We start from the raw sequence: 18,077 nt of genomic DNA, 5'->3' as shown, positions 1-18,077 counted from the left end.
AATAATTATTTTGAAGTTACAAAGGAAGAAAAGAAACTACTTTAGAATATATATATTCTTTTATATATATATAACTTAGAATTTGATGTAAGAAAAAAGAAGTGGTACCAAAAGGAAATTTAGCAATGCAAGCTATTATTGCTATTATTTTTTTAGTTGTTATTGATGGCTGTTTGGTTTTTATAATTAGCAGCTGTATTTTTTCTCATTATCAATATTAATGCTCATTAACATATTGCCAAGGACCAGAAAGTGATAAGGTCGCAGGCACTGGTGCTACACAATGTACAAACCTTCAATGGAATGACAATTCATACCCAAAAGACCTGACAGCAGAAGTGAAAGAGAACATGTAACACATGGAAAAAGATGGCTGGGAAAGAGATGAAAGCAGCAGGGAAAGCAGAGGTCTGGATAATTGTGTGATTCAAATTTTATACACTTTGACAGATCACACACTGAAAGTTTTACAGGGGATTCAGGTGAAGATAACTAAGTAGCTTTGAAAATGTTTACACATAGCTCTTCTCAAGTTTGAGAAGAGGCATAAGGCTTTTTCCAAGAAGATTTGAGAGGCAGTTGATGGAGACATAGACTATGAATAAATCTGTTCGTTCTTTACAGTGTTGTTCAGCGAATGAGTGAACATGTGTATTATAAGAAGCCAAAAAAGGATTAAAAGAGAAAAAAAAAGAATTTTAAAATCCAATCCAGTGCTTCTACAAATCTACTTGAATGAGAAAACCACAACACACAGTTAATTTAAAAATATATTTTAATTAGCAACTGTTAATCAAACGTGATTACTTTTATTAAGGAAATTATTCTCATATTTGCTGTTCATGTGTTTATGTTAGTGTTAGAAATTGTAACTAAAATGATGATAAAAGTGCAAACAAATTATATAACTATATAACTACAAAATTTAATTAGATTTCAAAGCACATTTACAGCAAATTTGAGACAGCAAAAAGGAGCCAGGCATGCATTTTTAAAAGATGGTGCCAGATTAGGTCACACAGATATAATTGAGGTCAGAATTTGGCCACTGTAGGAACAGACCTTCTCAGTGAAAGAGGTGAATTTCTTCCTGTGTTTTTCATTAATTACTCAGTGCCATCCAGTCACAGTGTTGTCTGCTGTAGATCCTCTCACTAATTCCTTGTCCATGCAAGCCATTCTCTTTCAATATTATACATATGAACAAAAATTCTCCTTGTATAAACACTGATTTGCTTTTTAGCAGCAGGGACAAAAGCTTGTTAGCATCATCATTTAGCTCAGCTATGTTCTCTAAGATAACAGTAAGTATTGGGGACAAAGAGATGAAGGGGCATTTCCATTGCTGATGTAGCAAGGACTGATATAAGGCAACAGGTAATTTTTAAGAAAATACAAAGAATTTTTAAATCCCAAGACCAATTTTAAAATACTTTATGTGAGAGAGTGAACATAAATCAAGAGCCTGTGGATGCAGCAGAACAGACTTGCAGAGTTGTTTTGGACACTGCTCAAATTCTCCCTAGCTTTCAGCATGTAGAGAGTTTTATTGACCTTGCTGTTGGTTTTATACAGTATATCTGAAAGCAGTGTTTGCTTTGTTTGTTCACATACAGCATAAAAATATATTAAATAGCATTGTATACAGTAAAGCAAGGATTCAAGATGGCATTTATTTCTAGCAGGAAGTCATTCACGTTTGAGTGCCAGTTAGAAAGCATGCTACAGAAATCAAACCAACTGAATTTCTGCATGAGCCTCAAAGCATAATGTTCTGCTGTTTCATGTCACACAAAACATTCTCTTCACAGCTGTGCAGGCTCAGCCTGCAGATGAAACCATCACAGTCAATACTTACTTGAATGACACCCATATTAAAGTGGTTTTCTTTCATAACAGTCCATTTTATCTCATGAAAAGAAAACTGTATTTGAAAAACATCATTAATGTATCCACTTTATGAATGTGTTGGATTTTACACACACACACACACACACACACACACACATATATATATATATAAAATTTTTTTTTTTACTTATTGCTAAATTTATTTCCTGAAAATATTTTGTTCTATTTCTCTTCAGCTAATATTAATTTGGATCTGTGTTTCAGTCCATCTCCCTCACCTAACTGGCGTACAGAGAAATACATACAGTATTAAATAAGAACAGTAATAGCAGAAATAAATCAGCTAACAGTACTTACCCAAGTAAAGGTTTCTCTAGATTACTTGTAGTTTAGCTTTTGGGAAATGGCTGAAACCAAGGCCATACTATCACTGAAGTCAAACTCAATACTGTATTTCATTATTTTGCGACTTCTGTTTTAAAGGCGAATACATTCCTTTGCGGCAATCATTTAATTCCAAAGGCTGTGGAACGTTTTGTTACAATAAAAATAACATTGCTTCGGGCTTCTTAAACCAGCTTGGGTGCACTCACAATTTATATATGCCTACAAAACTCAGGTTGCCACACATGAGGTCCAAGAATCCCCTCTTAGCACAAACACAAGACCAACAATATTGGTGCTAAAGTGTAATTGAGTTTGGCACATTACATATTGAAAAGGAGTAATGAGGACAAGCCAAAAGAGTATTTAAGAATAAAAAGAGTTGAGATTTTATCCACATAGAAGCAAAAGTCACCTTTTCCTTTTGTTCAGATATAATAGGTGGTTGATGATCAGCGGCTCCTTGAACCTAATCAGCCCTGAACACAAGCAGTGAATTCTGCTTACAGCAGGTAAGCCTTTGGACCTGGACACTGTCAGAGTGCTACAGCAATGGGTTAAAGGCTTTGAACTACTGCTAACTGTTTATCAGGAAAAGCTTGAATGGCAGGAGCAGAATTAAGAAATTACATGTCATAAGTTTTATGATTTCTGTAAAGCAAGGCTTTTCACAATTTTTTAAATGAACTATTTGGTTGTAGTAGGTCCCAAAACACACCCTTCACAGAAATGTCTCTGTGGCATAAGGCGCTTTTGACAAAGACATCCACGTTAGCAAGGTGGCACATGAAGATGCTGCAAATGGATCTCATGAGCTTGGGGGGAGATTGCTGCCACCCTGCATCCCTGCTGTTGCACAGCCTTCCCACACCACTACAGCTCAGCTCCCGCACTCCAGCGCCACTGGCAATCTCATTGGCAGGTGTGGGCCCTGCACAAACAGGCTGGCTGTAACACATATCCAGACTCAATAAAAAAGCTGCATCGAAGGCAGCACAGCCAGCAGGTTGAGGGAGGTGATTCTGCTCCTCTAGGCTGCTCTGGTGAGACCCCACCTCAAGTACTGCATCCAGCTCTCTGGGACTGGGTGAGAGTCTGTCCGAATTTTCCCTCATCTGCCTCACAATCGTCTTTGGGAGATCATTGAAGAGAAGACCCTCCCTGTCTAGAATATCTGACTCTGAAGGAGAAAAGTCACACGCCAAAGGCCCTGAGACCTGAAAGCTCAGTGTTAAGCTATTGTTTTCACAGGTTTGTTTGCTATATGCTAAGAAGGGGGCACCGTGCTGCATCTGCAACAATAGCAGCTTTGGAAGCTGTCCCATCTCTCGGCCTGGCTGGACTTCTCCTGAGTTTCAGGTGGTCTCCCACAGAAGACCCTCACCTGTTTTACAACCACTGTGACAGAGCCCGGGGGAAGTGTGTGGAGGAGGTAAGCTGGCCAAAGCGAGACATTTGCCTGCAGATTGTGACCACTGAACCAAGAAAACAATGGCTCTCGCTTACTGCTGAGAACATGGACTACCTGTTACATCTGTTCCCTATTGTATCTGTTTCCCCCCCCTCACAATTTTCAATAATAAAAACCTCTGAGTTAGCTAGAGCCTTTGAGATCACCCCAGTGTAGCAGGCGGACCCTCGACTGGACTGGACCAAAGGACTTCGTCTCTGCGTTGGTAGCTATATTCCCTCCCTCTCTCTCTCCTCTCTCTTTCTCTATCTCTATCTTTTTCTCTCCCTTAACCCCTCTATTGCATTTTTGCTGTGGTTATTTCAATAAAACTGCATTTGTTTTGATTATCACTGCAACCCCCCTTGTACCATGTTGGTTTTGCACTCTGAGATCATTCCTACGAACCATCAGGTCATCTGTTCACTAGGACGGATCCTGACAGACCCCAACACAGGAAAGAGGTTGACCTGCTGGAGCAAGTCCACACCAGGTTGATCAGAAGGATGGAGCACCTCTCCTAAGAGGAAAAGCCGAGATAGCAGAATAACTGGAGTTAGTCTGCCTGGAAAGGCTTCAGGGTGACCTCATTGCAGCTTTCCAATACCTGAAGGGAGCTTACTGGAAAGATGAAGACTATTTATAAGTGCAGGTAGTGACAAGACAAGGGGGATGGGTTCAAATTGAAACAGACCAGGCTTAGATTGCATATTAGAAAAGAATTCATTACTGTGAGGGTGGTGAGGGACTGAAACAGGCTACTCAAGGAAGCTGCGCATGCCACATTCCTGGAAGTTCAAGACCATGTTGGACGGGTCTCTGAACAGTTTGGTCAACTGGATGGCGTCCCTGCCTACGGAAGGGGGGTTGGAACTGTGTGACCTTTAAGGTCCCTTCCCACCCAAACCATTCTATGATTCTGTGAAATACAAACTGTATTTGTGGGCGCGGGCCTCGGCCTTTGCCGAGAGTAACTCTTCCTAGCCAGGACACGACACCGTTTCCGTGCTGTGGTCAGCGCAGGGCCCGGCCCGCTTCGCAGGGCCCGCGGGCAGCACGGCCGGGCGGGGCCGTGCGCGCCTGCGCCGCCGGCTTGGAGGCGGCGGAGCCGAGCGGGCCGGGCCGGGCGGCGATGGCGGCGGGACGCGGCGGGGACTGGCAGGGAGTGACGGTCGTGCTCCTCTTCCTCGGTGTGCTGACGCCGGCGGGCGCCGCCTCAGCTGCCGCTCTGCCTGTAGTCATCAACACCTGGGCGTTTAGGACGGCCGCAGACACAGGTGTCCCGGCGGGGCCCCGGGCTGCAGCGGGGCGGGTGGGGCGATGCTGTGTCTTTCGGGAGCGCCCTCCTGCTTAGGGGCTGCCGGTCGTACCTGGGGTTGGGGCTGGTTAAGGAAGAACGAGTCTCTGAGGCGTGACTGGGCTGAAGCGTGGCCAGAAGGAGCGGGCTGTGCCCCGGCTGCCAAGCGGCGCTGGCTGCGGAGCCCCGGCTGTGCCCGCCGCGCTGCCCCGTCACGGCTCAGGGGCAGCCCCGCTGCCGGCGGGAGGCGCCTCGGCCGGCTCGGAAAGGGTTATCCTTCCTATGGAAGGGCCTAGCGCCGGAGCTTGCCCCTCCGTCTCTCTGCCACTAGGAACCTGCGAGCAAATGGTTTCGCTTTCCACGATGGGAAGTAACGCTAAAAATCCCCATCAAAACCCCACAAACTAAAGAGGGAGTTACGAACTGCGGAAAAGCTAGATCAAAGACATGCTTTTGTTAATAATGTGGTTTGCACTCTTGTGTAGTGTTATTTAAGGCTTTGTTGGTTTTGGTTTTGTTTTTTTGAGATTCCTCTAAGGAATTAGGTAGTTGTATTATTTATTTGAAACTCTTATTTTGTGATGTGTTGTTGACAGTCAAAGCAGGCTTTCCTATGGCAACATACATTAGCTGTGAATAGTAATTTTTAAAGACTTGCAGATTATTTTATTACAGACGAGTTGTAAGTAACCCCTTACTACAGAATGCCTGCTTGTGAAACGAGTTACCAGTAGAGCCTTTTAATGGTCAGAAGTGAAACACAGTCGTGAAAATTGCAAGGCCCTTGGCTTTGCAGCTTCTGAAAGCCTGTGCTAAGGCTTAAAGGTAATAATAGGTAATACAGCAATAAAAGTAATAGAAATCAGACAATACTCATCACACTGAAGTTTGTAATAGAGGCAAGCATATGTGGAGTTGGATGCATAGTATTAAGTCTTATTTTTTCCCTGGTGCAGGCAACTTTATGTAGTAGTGAAGCATCTGTGATGATTAGGCTTCTTGGCATATGCTGCCTCCCCTGTGCTGGGTCTGTCAGGTGATGGAGTGCCAGAGCCAGCACAAATTGGAGTAAGCAGGACTGTGATTGTCAGTGGCAGCAAGCTCAAGCACCTTAGAAGATGTTGCCTGAGGTCCGTCCTTGTGAAATCTATCTGCAATGCCTTCAGGCTCAGTGTATCCAAGTCATGTCATTTGACACATCTGCAATGTCTTACAAAGCTGCACCATGATCTAGATCCTGAAGAATGGAACACCAAGGGTTGAACAGGACAATGTGGAGACTTAATTTCTTATATATAATTTTCACTTTGCTTTTGTGCTTACATAGTTCTGATGTAGATTTATACCTTTTTATTCTGCAGTTGGACACATAATACTCTCATACGAAGCTTTTGAGAGCAAGGGGTTTTTTTGGCCTTTTTTTTGTTCTTTTTTTGTGTTGGAAGATTTTTTTCCTCCCTCTTTCTTCTCCCAGAAGGCTTTAAACAAGTGGTGATAAAGCAATGATTGGTTCTGGACAAAGAAGGGCATTTGATATAGTGAACTTGTGATAATGGTTAATAAATAACACCTCAGTCAAAAGAAAAGCTCGGTTTCTCAGAAATACTAATCAGATATGCAAGGAGAAGAATATTTAGAAAAGTGAATAGTGAATTTAGAAAATATAACCAATTCTTTGATTGTATTTATATTTATATTTTGACTTCATAATCTGTAATTTATAGTTTACTGGTTTTTATCCACTTATGTAATGCTTATTGCAGATAAGCATTGCTTAATGCAGATAAACCTGCATCGTGTTTATCTTCAAGCAGCAGTGGAAACTCTTTTCCCTAGTGCCATTTAATTATTTGTGTTGATTACAGCTTGGAGAGTATTGGAGTCGGGAGGTTCAGAGCTGGATGCGGTCGAGAGAGGCTGTGGCCAGTGTGAGATCGATCAGTGCGATGGCAGCGTGGGCTACGGAGGAAGCCCGGATGAGAGTGGAGAAACAACTCTGGATGCAATGATTATGGATGGGTAAGGAGACTGTACAGAGAAGAGAATGATCCCTGCTGTTGTAAATGACTCAGACCCCGAGTGGGAATGCATTGTAAGGGTTTTATTGAGAAGAATAAAAGGGCAAAAGGGGCAGTGCTGGGAGCGTGGCTGAACACCAGAGGCTCATCTGGCAGCTCCACGTTTTATACCCCTGGTGTTCCATCTCCTTGCTGCATATTTATTTTGATTTTACATAGTCTCACCCCATGTCACTCTCCTAGGTGCCCACACAGTTTCATCAGTGTGATCCTCAGGGCCATCACTGGATGAGTTCTGCTGCTTTTAAGGTCTTGTCTCAGAGGTTAGGCCAGCAACAGTCTGTCCAATGTGAACTCACAAACCCACACCACAACACACAGAACCATCCTCACAACCAGGTCATTGCAACAACATCAACCACTCCACACACAGTACATGTCACTATGTCAATATTGACAACATCATAATAATTAATTACCAGTATAATTAGTGATATCAATTCATGCAACACCCAGTGAAAGCTAACTTCCATTAACTTGTTTCTCACACCTGCCATTTTTAGCACACTTAAAGGTTGTTACAGGATCTTGGTGCTTTGGGGCTGACTATGGGGCACACTAATTTGTGGAACAAGACAAAATAACATACCTGATTGTGGAAGAGTAGGAAGTGACTCTTCACTTGTAGTGCATTAATCCAGTTCTAGGGTATAGCAGCTGAAACAGATGGTTTGTAGCATTGTTAGCTTTTCCTTTACATTCAGTCTGTAAATATTTCACTTTTGGAGCAATTGTCTTCAATAATTTATTGCAAATGTGTGGCTCGTGTTTTGAGTTTATGTAACAAAATAGTTACTTTACTGAAAATATTGCTGTGAATGGAAGTACTGTTTCTTGAGCAACATCTCCATGGCTGTGAAAGGAAGCAATATATGTAGGAAGTCTTTCCCTACTAATATAGTGACGTCTGTGGCATAGAACAATTAAAGCATTATGGTAAAGGAGCAAGCTTTTTGATCTAGATGAGAATAGATTTTGTCTAGTAAAAAGTATGCAATTATTCTTGTAGTTATAATAAGTTTTAAATATTCCTTGTTTCCAGCAACACTATGGAAGTTGGGGCTGTTGCAGATCTCAGGCGTGTGAAAAATGCGATTGGTGTAGCACGAAAGGTCATTGAATACACTAAGCATACATTACTAGTGGGAGAGTCAGGTAATTATTCCTTATACTCTTTCCAAGTCAAACCCTCATTTTAAAACACTTCATAGTAAAATTGCCATATTTTCATCTTGGTAATACAGGTAGAAGAATTTCTTGACAATCAAATCAATCTACTCAAATAGTTCAAAAGTGTTTATTCTTTCATTCTGTGTCCATGAAACAGTTTTATTTTTAGACAGAAAAAATAGTTGTATGTTTTTTCCATCGGCTTAACTGCAAATATTTACTTGTAATCCCAAGGCTAATATCACTGATAACCAAGTTACCAAAGACGATTTATTAAAAGACACCATAGAAACTATTAGATGTAAATATTGCATTTAAAACCAGTAACTTTTTCTAAGGAATGGCAGAATTAATAGACACTGGAGTTAGTTTCTAATATTTTGGTATATGTTGAGTGTGATTAGTGTATTTCATAGTTTAAAAGTATTAGTGAGAATTTAAATGAAAAAAAAAAAACTCATTAAAGGCTGTACTCCCAGATACAACAAACCAGCAATAGCAAATTGGAGGATTAGTTGAGCTTTTTCAATACCGACTGCTGTTGGTAGAGTAGTACCAGTTTCCAAAAGAGCTGTTTATTCCTCAAGAGGTGTGTTAGTGGTGAACAGGTTTCGTGGCTTTTAAGAAGCCTGCTCTGAGCCTGTACCTGCTCAGAAAGAAATATGCAGATAAGTGTGGAAAATGGCATCTGAGCATTAATGGTGATTCAAGTGCTTTGAAATTGATAAGAAAAGATAAAATGTTCTTGAAGTAATTAGCATGTGCAAAAGTAAGTGCACGAGCAATTTTTTGATGGAGTAAAATGAAACATTTTAGGAGGTGAGGATACAATTTGACTGAAGGTCTGAACAGAGAAACATGCAGATTCTGTTTAATTTAAGGCAATTGACCATGATGATGAGTGGCTTTTCTAAGAGAAATTTCTCATGTAGTGCAGAAAAAGAAATTGTTCAGGTGTTAAATAGTGGAGGGAGAAATACTTCTAATACTTGTTTGCCCCTCATTGCTAGTTACCATAGTATTTTTAATTTTAATCTGGAGAATGAACAGATAAGGAAAATGAAGAAACAGAAGGATTAAAGTGCTGATTTTAGATACATCTTCCAAGCTAAGAAGATAGCTCTGTGCTTAATGGAGGGATGTGGACAAGTTTATTATACTGAATACTTACTGTCAGTGATAGCTTGCTCAGAAGAAAACACCTAGCAGTAATGGCAAAAGAAAGATGTGAAAGCTAAAGATTCATCTGAGTCAAAATTGGAGATGGTATTTAATTGTAGTGAATTAATGAAAACAGTGGAGAAATTAAGAAAGACTATTTCTTTTGAAGAAATGGTTTTTTTGTGGAAATCGGAACTTGGATAAGAGAAACTCTGGTTGTCTTCACCAGATGAAGATGAATAAAAAGAAAATCCATATGAACCTTCAAATGGGCATGTGAGAGAACAAAATAGAAATACTTGTATTTCTAAACAGAAATACTTGTATTACAGAAAAGATAGCTAGAACAGTAAAATCTTTTCATATAAATGTGTGTAATCTCTGTAGGCATTTTTTATTCAAGATGCAAAATCAGGAACTCTGCTTTCTGGAATAGAAACAATGTTTCAAAAGCTATGAAATAATTCTTGATAAACATGCACAAGCACAGTTTTATCTTAGAAAAAAAACCAAAACAAAACAAAAAAACCCGAAACAAAACAACAACAAAAAACCCCAAATTCTGCCTGTTTGTTCTATAAGTGGGAAAGTATTTATTTTATTGAAGCTGTCAATTTTCTTTTCCTCTGAGTGCTGATATTTGTGTCAGTTTTTAAGAAAAACATAGAAAAGCAGTCCAGAAATAATTGAAGACTTTTCTTAATTCTTGGACTGGATAAGTTTGTTCACCTGTGTATTATAGTGACATTATGATCAAGGATAGATAATATAAATTCAAGCAGCTGCACCTAGCAACAGAATCTGTTACTGGGTAATATCAAAGGTATCTACAGCTAAAAGATGACAGAAGAGTTGATCTTTTTTCTTTTCTTTTTTCCTAATGATAAGTCATTCTTAGAAGTGTAGCATTCTTTCATTGCTTGTGTTGGTATTTCTTTTGCTCTCTTGTCACATACGATATTAATTTTCAAAACAAGGAAGCAGTCACTTCTAAAGCTGCTAGGACGAAGTGTAATGTGATGTAAGCTGGTGGATTGCTTTCTTCAGGTATCAGTTTTAATGACAAACATAGTGTTATTTATATTTGATAAAAACTTGCTTTTTTAGGGAAAATACACTTAAGTTTTTATGACTTATTTATTTCTGTGATGCCTAGGCTGTTCTTGCTTCATACCCTTGTGTCCAGTTGATTAACAGAGTTGAATTTCTTTCTCTTTCAATGGGAAAACTTTTATGTCACTGCCTGTGAAGCAAGAGTTGGCTACTGCAGTTCTAGATCATTCTAATTGCTGAAACTGCTCCCTGAAGATGTATTTCTCATCTCCAAAAAGGATGTCAAATTTCTTGATTTCTAAAAAAGCAAAACATGAATACATTATCATAAAACCCATAAAACTGTGAATAAATCAGTGTTTCTTTTTTATTTTGTTCTTACTTTTCAAGCCTCCCTGTTTGCTGTAAAAATGGGATTTCCATATGAAGATTTAACTACCCAGAAATCGCTTTCACTGTATTCAGAGTGGCTTAATCAAAGCTGTCAGCCAAACTACTGGAAGGTACAGTGCAATAATGGCAGTAGAGGGGGGATTTAGAAAGTCATTAGTGCCTCTTCCTTTCAGCTTATATTGAAGTTACCCTTTACATGTGAAGAAAAAGAATTTTTGTCTATTATACAGAAAAAACTTGGTATTGCTAAGCACTTGGTAGACTTGGCAGTGTGTGTGTCTAGTTATAATTTCTTAGCTCCTGCTGCTTTTGACCTTGCTGTAGCAGTGTTTTGGTGTGGGAGTTAATTAGTTCTTGATTGGGACAGGACTTACCAAAATAAACAAAGCAGTGCATGTATTTTTGATGCATGTATAAATTTCTGAAAAAAAAATCTTACCGTAATAATTAAGGTGTTTAAATAGTTTAGAGGCATTATGCAGACCTATGAATACATCAGGTTAATGCAGATGTCCATTAAACTTGCCTGTTGTGGTGAGCTTGGCTTGTTGTTGGTATGAGGTTTTTTTTTGCTTTGGGTGTTACAGAATTCTACATGTTCGTACACTGGTTTGGGTTTTTTTTTGACCAGTCAGTTGAGCAAAAGAAAGTCCTTAATCTGAACAACGTAACTTTTCCAGGAAAATCTTTTTACTGTGTAATGCCAGAAATCAGTCTTTATTCATGAAGCAAAACCATTTTTGGGATCTCTCAGTACATCTCTGTCATTTAAGTACTGGGCATCTAATGCCTTTATGGTAGATTATAGGTATTGACTGGAGTATTTATTAATTTATCTGTATTGAATGTGTTAAATTATTCATACAAATCACAAACTAATTACAGAATGTGGTGCCAGACTCTTCAAAGTCCTGTGGACCATATAAACGGCGTGAAGAAGTAACTTATAAAGAAGAACAGACCAGCTCACAAAGAAATGTTCATAACCATGATACTATTGGTAACAACTTTTGCTAACTCTGTTGCTGATCTTTTTTTCCTCATTCCTCTAACAATTAAATCATACTTATTTAAAGAAGAGTATTTAATATAGGAATTATTTTCTGTTTATAGGGGTTTCAAGATTCTGTTACTTATGTGTTAGGATGGAATGCCTAAAAGTAGGATTTGTTTTTGTTTTTTTCAAGTTCACTGGCTGCACAGACGCTTGCTTCATTTTTTGCCATTTACTCTTGTTCATTGCCCTGCTGCTTTTCCCATAGATAGCTTGGCATAATTGCTTGGGCAGCTGTGGATGCTTAGGAAACTGACTAAGTTTAAAATAGTTATGTTTGCCTTGATTATGGTGCGCAGTCACCACCAACTTAAAAGGCCTTGCAGTGGTACAAGAAATGAGTATACCGTTAGTCCTCTTGCCAACTAAAAGCAGTGTTTTTCACTCTCCTTAAACTTATAAAGTTTGCTTTCATTTTTCTTCTATTTGGGCTTTCTTCTAAATCAGTAAATTTCTACAGAAATTAACATTAAAAGAAGTTAGCAGTAGTAGTCCATAAAACTTCTGAGAGTTTACTGATTGAGGATTGTTAATTGCTAAGACTGTAAGTTGATTAATGAGCGGATCAGACAAAGGACTAGAGCAGTTACAGGTTCATGTCCTTCGTATCTTTATACTTCGTAGTCTTGAAACTTGCACTTTTTGGTTTAGTTTGGATTTTTCTAAGTTTAGCAGTAACTTTTTGTCTGATGGTCTTTACAATACCAAGAATGAACAAGTTGTAAGTGCCAACTAAATAAATGTGCTAGTAGTGTCCCTGAATATGTTTTGTCCCTGTAGGTATGGTTGTAATTGGCGCGAGTGGAACTGTTGCTTCTGGGACCTCTACTAATGGTGCAATCCACAAAATTCCAGGGTTAGTATCTCTGATTTTACAAAAAAGCCTTTTTCCCCACCTTGTTTCCTATGTTAAACTTGTCATTGGGACTTAAAACATTAACCTGTAGATCACAAAATGGCTTTGCTTTTTTTTGTGCGCTTGCCATAAATCCTAATATTGAGAAACTGATTCAGTTGCAAGAGTACATGTTGCATTTGAGGGAATGCTTGTTTTTCAGCTTGGTTAATTCACCATATAGAGGCACAAACAACTGGCACAGTTGTGAGACAACTTGTAAGGCAAGGCACCGGGGACAAATAAGCATTTTGGAGAGGTGCAGTCTCTTAAGAAATGTACATAAAATCAGAGCCTCAGGCTTGTGTTATGTCTTTGAGACACTTTTTCTACACAGTTAGGATTATTGTCTGTCAACCAAGTCAGACAACTTCTGGATTTAGCAACAAGTTATTGAACATATTAATGTCCCCAGCTGCTTACTGTTGCCCACAGACTAAAGCTCACTGGCTTGACTATTGTCAGTATAATAACAGACAGTTATGCATTGGCGGTGGATTGAGCCTCAGGTCAGTCAGGTTATCACAGATCATTTTTACAGGTACTTTTAAGACAAGACTTTTGACTGCAATGAATTGACCTCTTTACCTGTTCTTTTCTCCTGTGGGTTTAATTCTAAGTCAGCTGGAGGCAGTAAGGCTGACAAAGTTTGGTTTTTACTTTCCACTGTTCACTACAGGCGTGTGGGAGATTCTCCAATAGCTGGAGCGGGATCCTACGCGGACAGTACAGCTGGAGGAGCTGCAGCCACTGGGGATGGTGACATCATGATGCGCTTCTTACCCAGGTTTGTCCTTAGGGCAGACTTTGCTAGATTTCTGCAGCAAAATGTGGAGTCAGCAAATGAAGAAATTGATTAAAAATATGGTCTGACTTAGTGGCTGCTGAAGTTGGGAGTAAAGGAAGGACTGGAAGGGGAAAGGATAGTAGCAGAACCAAGTTACCCTTTTGATCTGTTTTAAAAGAAGATACTTAATATCTTGGTGACAGATCCCTTAATACTGCCAAGCTGTGAGCAACCAGGCAGTGGGTAATGAGTATATTTCCAACCTGTAAGCTTTTTAGCAGAACCGATTAGCTTTCTCTCCAAAGCATTTTGTGTGTGGGAAAGTATCATAAATTGTAGAAAGGATGAGCTGTGGGTCTCAACTCACTCAGGAGCTGTCACTGCAGCAATCCTTTGTAATTGCATCTAACTTGGAACTAAAAGAGGTGTTTAGTGTTGTCACAGTGCTTGCATAAACTGTGTAAGAAATAGCTCTCTTCATGAGGGTCCTCGTGGGTTAGTCTCAGTAGGAATCAATTATGGAAGGCCATGCTGAACATAATGGGCACTGATGCTTGAAGGATAATATAGAAATGGCCTTCATATCACTCAGGCAACTTCTCTGAAACTCTGGCAGCCAAGAAAGCCTGCTAGCTGTTGCATATTTACAGATGTTGTCAGTGAATTTCAAGCTGTTCTGAGTTGGTCTTTCAAATACAAGGCAGTTGACAACTTCATGAATTATCTATCTTGTCATACAAGATACCAAGGTGAGTAGTGAGTTGATCTCCACTATAAGGTTAGTCAGTAAAAGCTTAGATTGCATTTAAGCAGCCTGAAATATTTGTCTGTAATGCTTAAAACATTTAATGTTGGCACCAGTGGGTTAATCACCAGACTAGGTGGTTAATTACTGGTTCCTTATAGATAGAGATTTTTACTAATTGCATGATATTTAGATACTCCCACATGAAAACAAAGACAAGAATTAACCTCACAGAAGTGAAGGAACTGTCAAATAAAGGGCAAAATTGTTAACATTTTCCATATGTCTTCATTGAGGTGGCAACTTCTTGTTGCGTTTTTGATTAGTCAAGAGTGAAATAAGCTTTATATTCAGATGCTTATCTTTAGATAACTTAAACCTATTTGATTGTTAGAATAAATCAAAGATTATTGGGAGTCTCGAAATGCAAAAGTTTTGCTTTTCTGTGAAACTTCAATAACATCTGTAATTAATGCAATCTGTAGATGTCTTAGTGTAACAAGTTTGTCTTGGTATATGCATCTTTCATCAAAGGGATAAAATGTTTGCTTGTAAGTTATGTCATGAGTTGCCATTTAATCTTCAGGTTCTGAAAGAAAATGGCAACATAAGTAATTTTTTACTTCAGGACATTTTGGAAATGCAACTGGTTCATCTCAAGCAATTTCTTTCAATATAAAAGAAATTCATTTTGATTACTCTTAGAATAAGGGGGGTTTTTTTAGTCACTTTGCAAAAAGTTTGAAAGTGGCTCAAAGTCCTGGTCAAAACATGGTACCTTCATATTCATAAAATAAAGAAAATCTGTCAATTTTGATGTTTTCAGAAACTTATTTTTTTCTGAAAGATTTTCTTAATGCCTACTGAACTCAATAATTTTTCAGTAATGTAATATAGAGTTTTCCTCAAAAAATTATCTTGACATTAGCCTTTCTGAAAATTAGCAATTTACTTCTAATGTTAAACCAAATCATATGATGAAAAGTAGAAGTCTTCTAAGCCACTGCTTCTTGCAGTTCTTTAACTGATCTTTTGCTTAGCCTCTTCTACTGCCAATGATCAGAGTTCTGTCTGATACATGGTATAGATGTCATCTTGTAGTCCCTTTTAGTCTTGTTTTTAATTGTTTTTTGTGTACAATTTAAGTAATAATTGTCAACAAGAAGTTGGCCTAAAAAATTATCATGTGTTTCCATTATTCAAAGAAACCAGGGTCTCTTCTGTGGTATTCTAAATTATGTAACCTAAATTTGGCTAATTTTCTGCATATGGGGTTGTTTTTTTTTTTTAGTTACCAAGCTGTGGAATATATGAGGATGGGAACAGACCCAACAGTAGCCTGTCAGAAAGTTATTTCCAGAATCCAGAAGTACGCTCCAAAGTTCTTTGGTGCTATCATTTGCGCCAATACAACTGGAAGTTATGGTATGTATTTTGTTTTGCAGACAAAGGTGCTTGACCCTGACTAGGTCACTGATGTACAAAACTGGACAGAGATTTTGAAAAAGTCTTTAATTATTCTTTGAAGACTGCAGCAGCACTGGCCATTCACAGTATGGAATACTCGTTAGCAGGGCAGCTGTGTCCTAGTGCAGACTGGAGATAATTTAATTTTGCGTTTTGATGTCTTAGACTTTCACAAAATTTATGGAAGTCTTAGCAAAACCCAAAAATACTTACAACCTTCATTTGTTTTCCTGGACTGTATATGATTAATTTGAAGGTTTTAAAAACGACTGCTATGCCTTCCCTAGATATGGCGTAAGGGAGGGAGAGAATATGAATGTTAAGCATAGCTTCAAAGTGATCTAAGAGTAGTCATTGTGCCAGGCATCTCATTAGGGAACTCTTAGATCAGTAGGAAGTACAATTTGCTAATCAATGTGGATTATTTAGTTAGACTGCTTTGCTTATTCTTTGATCTGCTACTTCCTATAGTTCTGTGTTTAAGAGATTAGTGTTGAAGGGACTCATTAAATTAATCAGTATTGAAAGAGAGAGAGATTTTCCTGTTATGTGTTACTGTTTTGAATTGTACTATAAGGGCATTAATTGCCCTACAACAACCAGCAGTACTGTATTTTAACTTCAAAATTAAATGCTTTCAAGATACCTTGGGTTAAACAGATTGTAAAAGAATAATTATTCCACTATTGTAGAATTAGTAACTGGATCTTTAGATGATAAAATACAGTGACAGAGAGACTAATGTCAAATGTAGTAAATTAGAATATTTTCTTTTTTTCCTAGGTGCTGCATGTAATAAAATTCCAGGATTCACACAGTTTCACTTCATGGTTTCAAACCCTTTGCTAAGTCGACCAACTGAGCAAGTAGTAGACTGCATTTAATTCCTTTTGTTCTGTTAGCAACTCAACTTAGAAGAGGACAGTGCTAAGTACCACCAGTTATTACTTCTTAAAAATGGTTGTTTCTAGCATTTAATGGCTATTATGGTCTGCTTGTTTTCCTAAGAACTGAGTAGCCAGAAGTGATGAATAGTAATCATTGAACAGGCCCTTTGCCTTGCCATTTAACAATATATTTGTCAGACATTTGGAATAACGGGCTGGAAGTGGAACTATGACTCTACACATAAAATTTATGTTGAGAATATTTAATTGTCTTTCTTAAGGTTTAGTCAAAGTTTTCTCTTGAAAAGAAAATTGCTGAAATGAAAATGCTGACATGGAAGAAAAGGGGGTTGAGGAGTAGTGGAGACTATTTCAAAGCTTTAATTAAGAGATAAGAAGTCCTTATGGACCATTCTAACTTGTTCCACAACAGCTGAGGATACATTTGAATAGACAGTACATGCAAGCATCCCTAGTAGTACAAACCTTCAAGGAATTTTGGTTGACTGACTGGATGTGAAGACAAATGATTAGAAATCATCCTGTCACCTGTTTTTTGTAGTGGAAGTTATGAACCATAATCACAGTGATTTCCTTGTCAGTAATATGCTGTGCACTCACCCTGTCCTACAGCACATTAACCTCTGCAAAGGAGCAGTTGAATGCCTAGAGTGTGACAGTTACCTATAGCTTTGGGTTTTGTCATTTTCTGTGTCTAGAGACACCAGGATTCATTTGGAATAGAACTTTAGCATTCACAGGTATTTGAAGATCTGTTTGATCATTCTCTTAAATTGGTGGCTTGCTGATTTCAAGGAATCATTGCTAAACTTGAGCTAAGAAATGGAAAAAGAGGAGAGTGAGTAAAAAGAATGTGTCTTGTCACTTTAATTATTCTCTGTCTACTTAAATAAAATCATTGGGTAATAAAAGCACACATTAATGTATTAATAAAGTAATTTAGATGCTGGTGTACTGTGCCTTAGATTAATTGTTGCTTTATGTATGTTTCAAGGTGGTATCTTTAAAAGCTGGAAATAAACCATTCAAGCTAGAATGGCTATGTTTAATGGCTTGCTATTGAACTTCATCAACAAAGTGATTTATTCACTTCTGTCACTGGATCCTCAGAGCATGTTGTAGCAGTATTCACTGCAGGCCACACAAAGCGTTTTTCAGAGAAGCTCCTACTGAATACATCTGTAATGGATTAAGAAAATTTCTACCTGTGCTACCTACAATCCTTCTTCCATGGCTGCTTGATCTTCAGATAACTCAGGCAGTCAAGTGCAAATAGATTAATAAAATCCTAGTGATTGCTACTTTGAAGATTGCAGCATGGATTATGAACATAGAAGGTTCAGTACTGTGAACAGAGCAGTAATGTCTCAAATTTCTGCAGCTG

The 18,077-nt window shown here is 38.5% G+C and overlaps 1 protein-coding gene across 1 annotated transcript; it reads left to right on the top strand.

Annotated features, from left to right (window-relative positions):
* The first annotated feature begins 4,789 nt into the window (after positions 1-4,789).
* AGA (aspartylglucosaminidase) lies at positions 4,790-17,645 on the top strand. Its single transcript, XM_058803596.1, has 9 exons — positions 4,790-4,962; positions 6,848-7,001; positions 8,103-8,215; positions 10,835-10,947; positions 11,723-11,837; positions 12,672-12,747; positions 13,466-13,573; positions 15,610-15,743; positions 16,569-17,645. The coding sequence occupies exons 1-9, from the start codon at positions 4,818-4,820 to the stop codon at positions 16,667-16,669; spliced, it is 1,059 nt and encodes a 352-aa protein (XP_058659579.1). The 5' UTR covers positions 4,790-4,817; the 3' UTR covers positions 16,670-17,645.
* The last annotated feature ends 432 nt before the right edge of the window (positions 17,646-18,077 follow it).

Source organism: Ammospiza caudacuta, chromosome 4 (assembly GCF_027887145.1).
Source record: "Ammospiza caudacuta isolate bAmmCau1 chromosome 4, bAmmCau1.pri, whole genome shotgun sequence".
Lineage (NCBI taxonomy): Eukaryota > Metazoa > Chordata > Aves > Passeriformes > Passerellidae > Ammospiza > Ammospiza caudacuta.
This window is presented reverse-complemented; position numbering and strand designations above follow the sequence as displayed.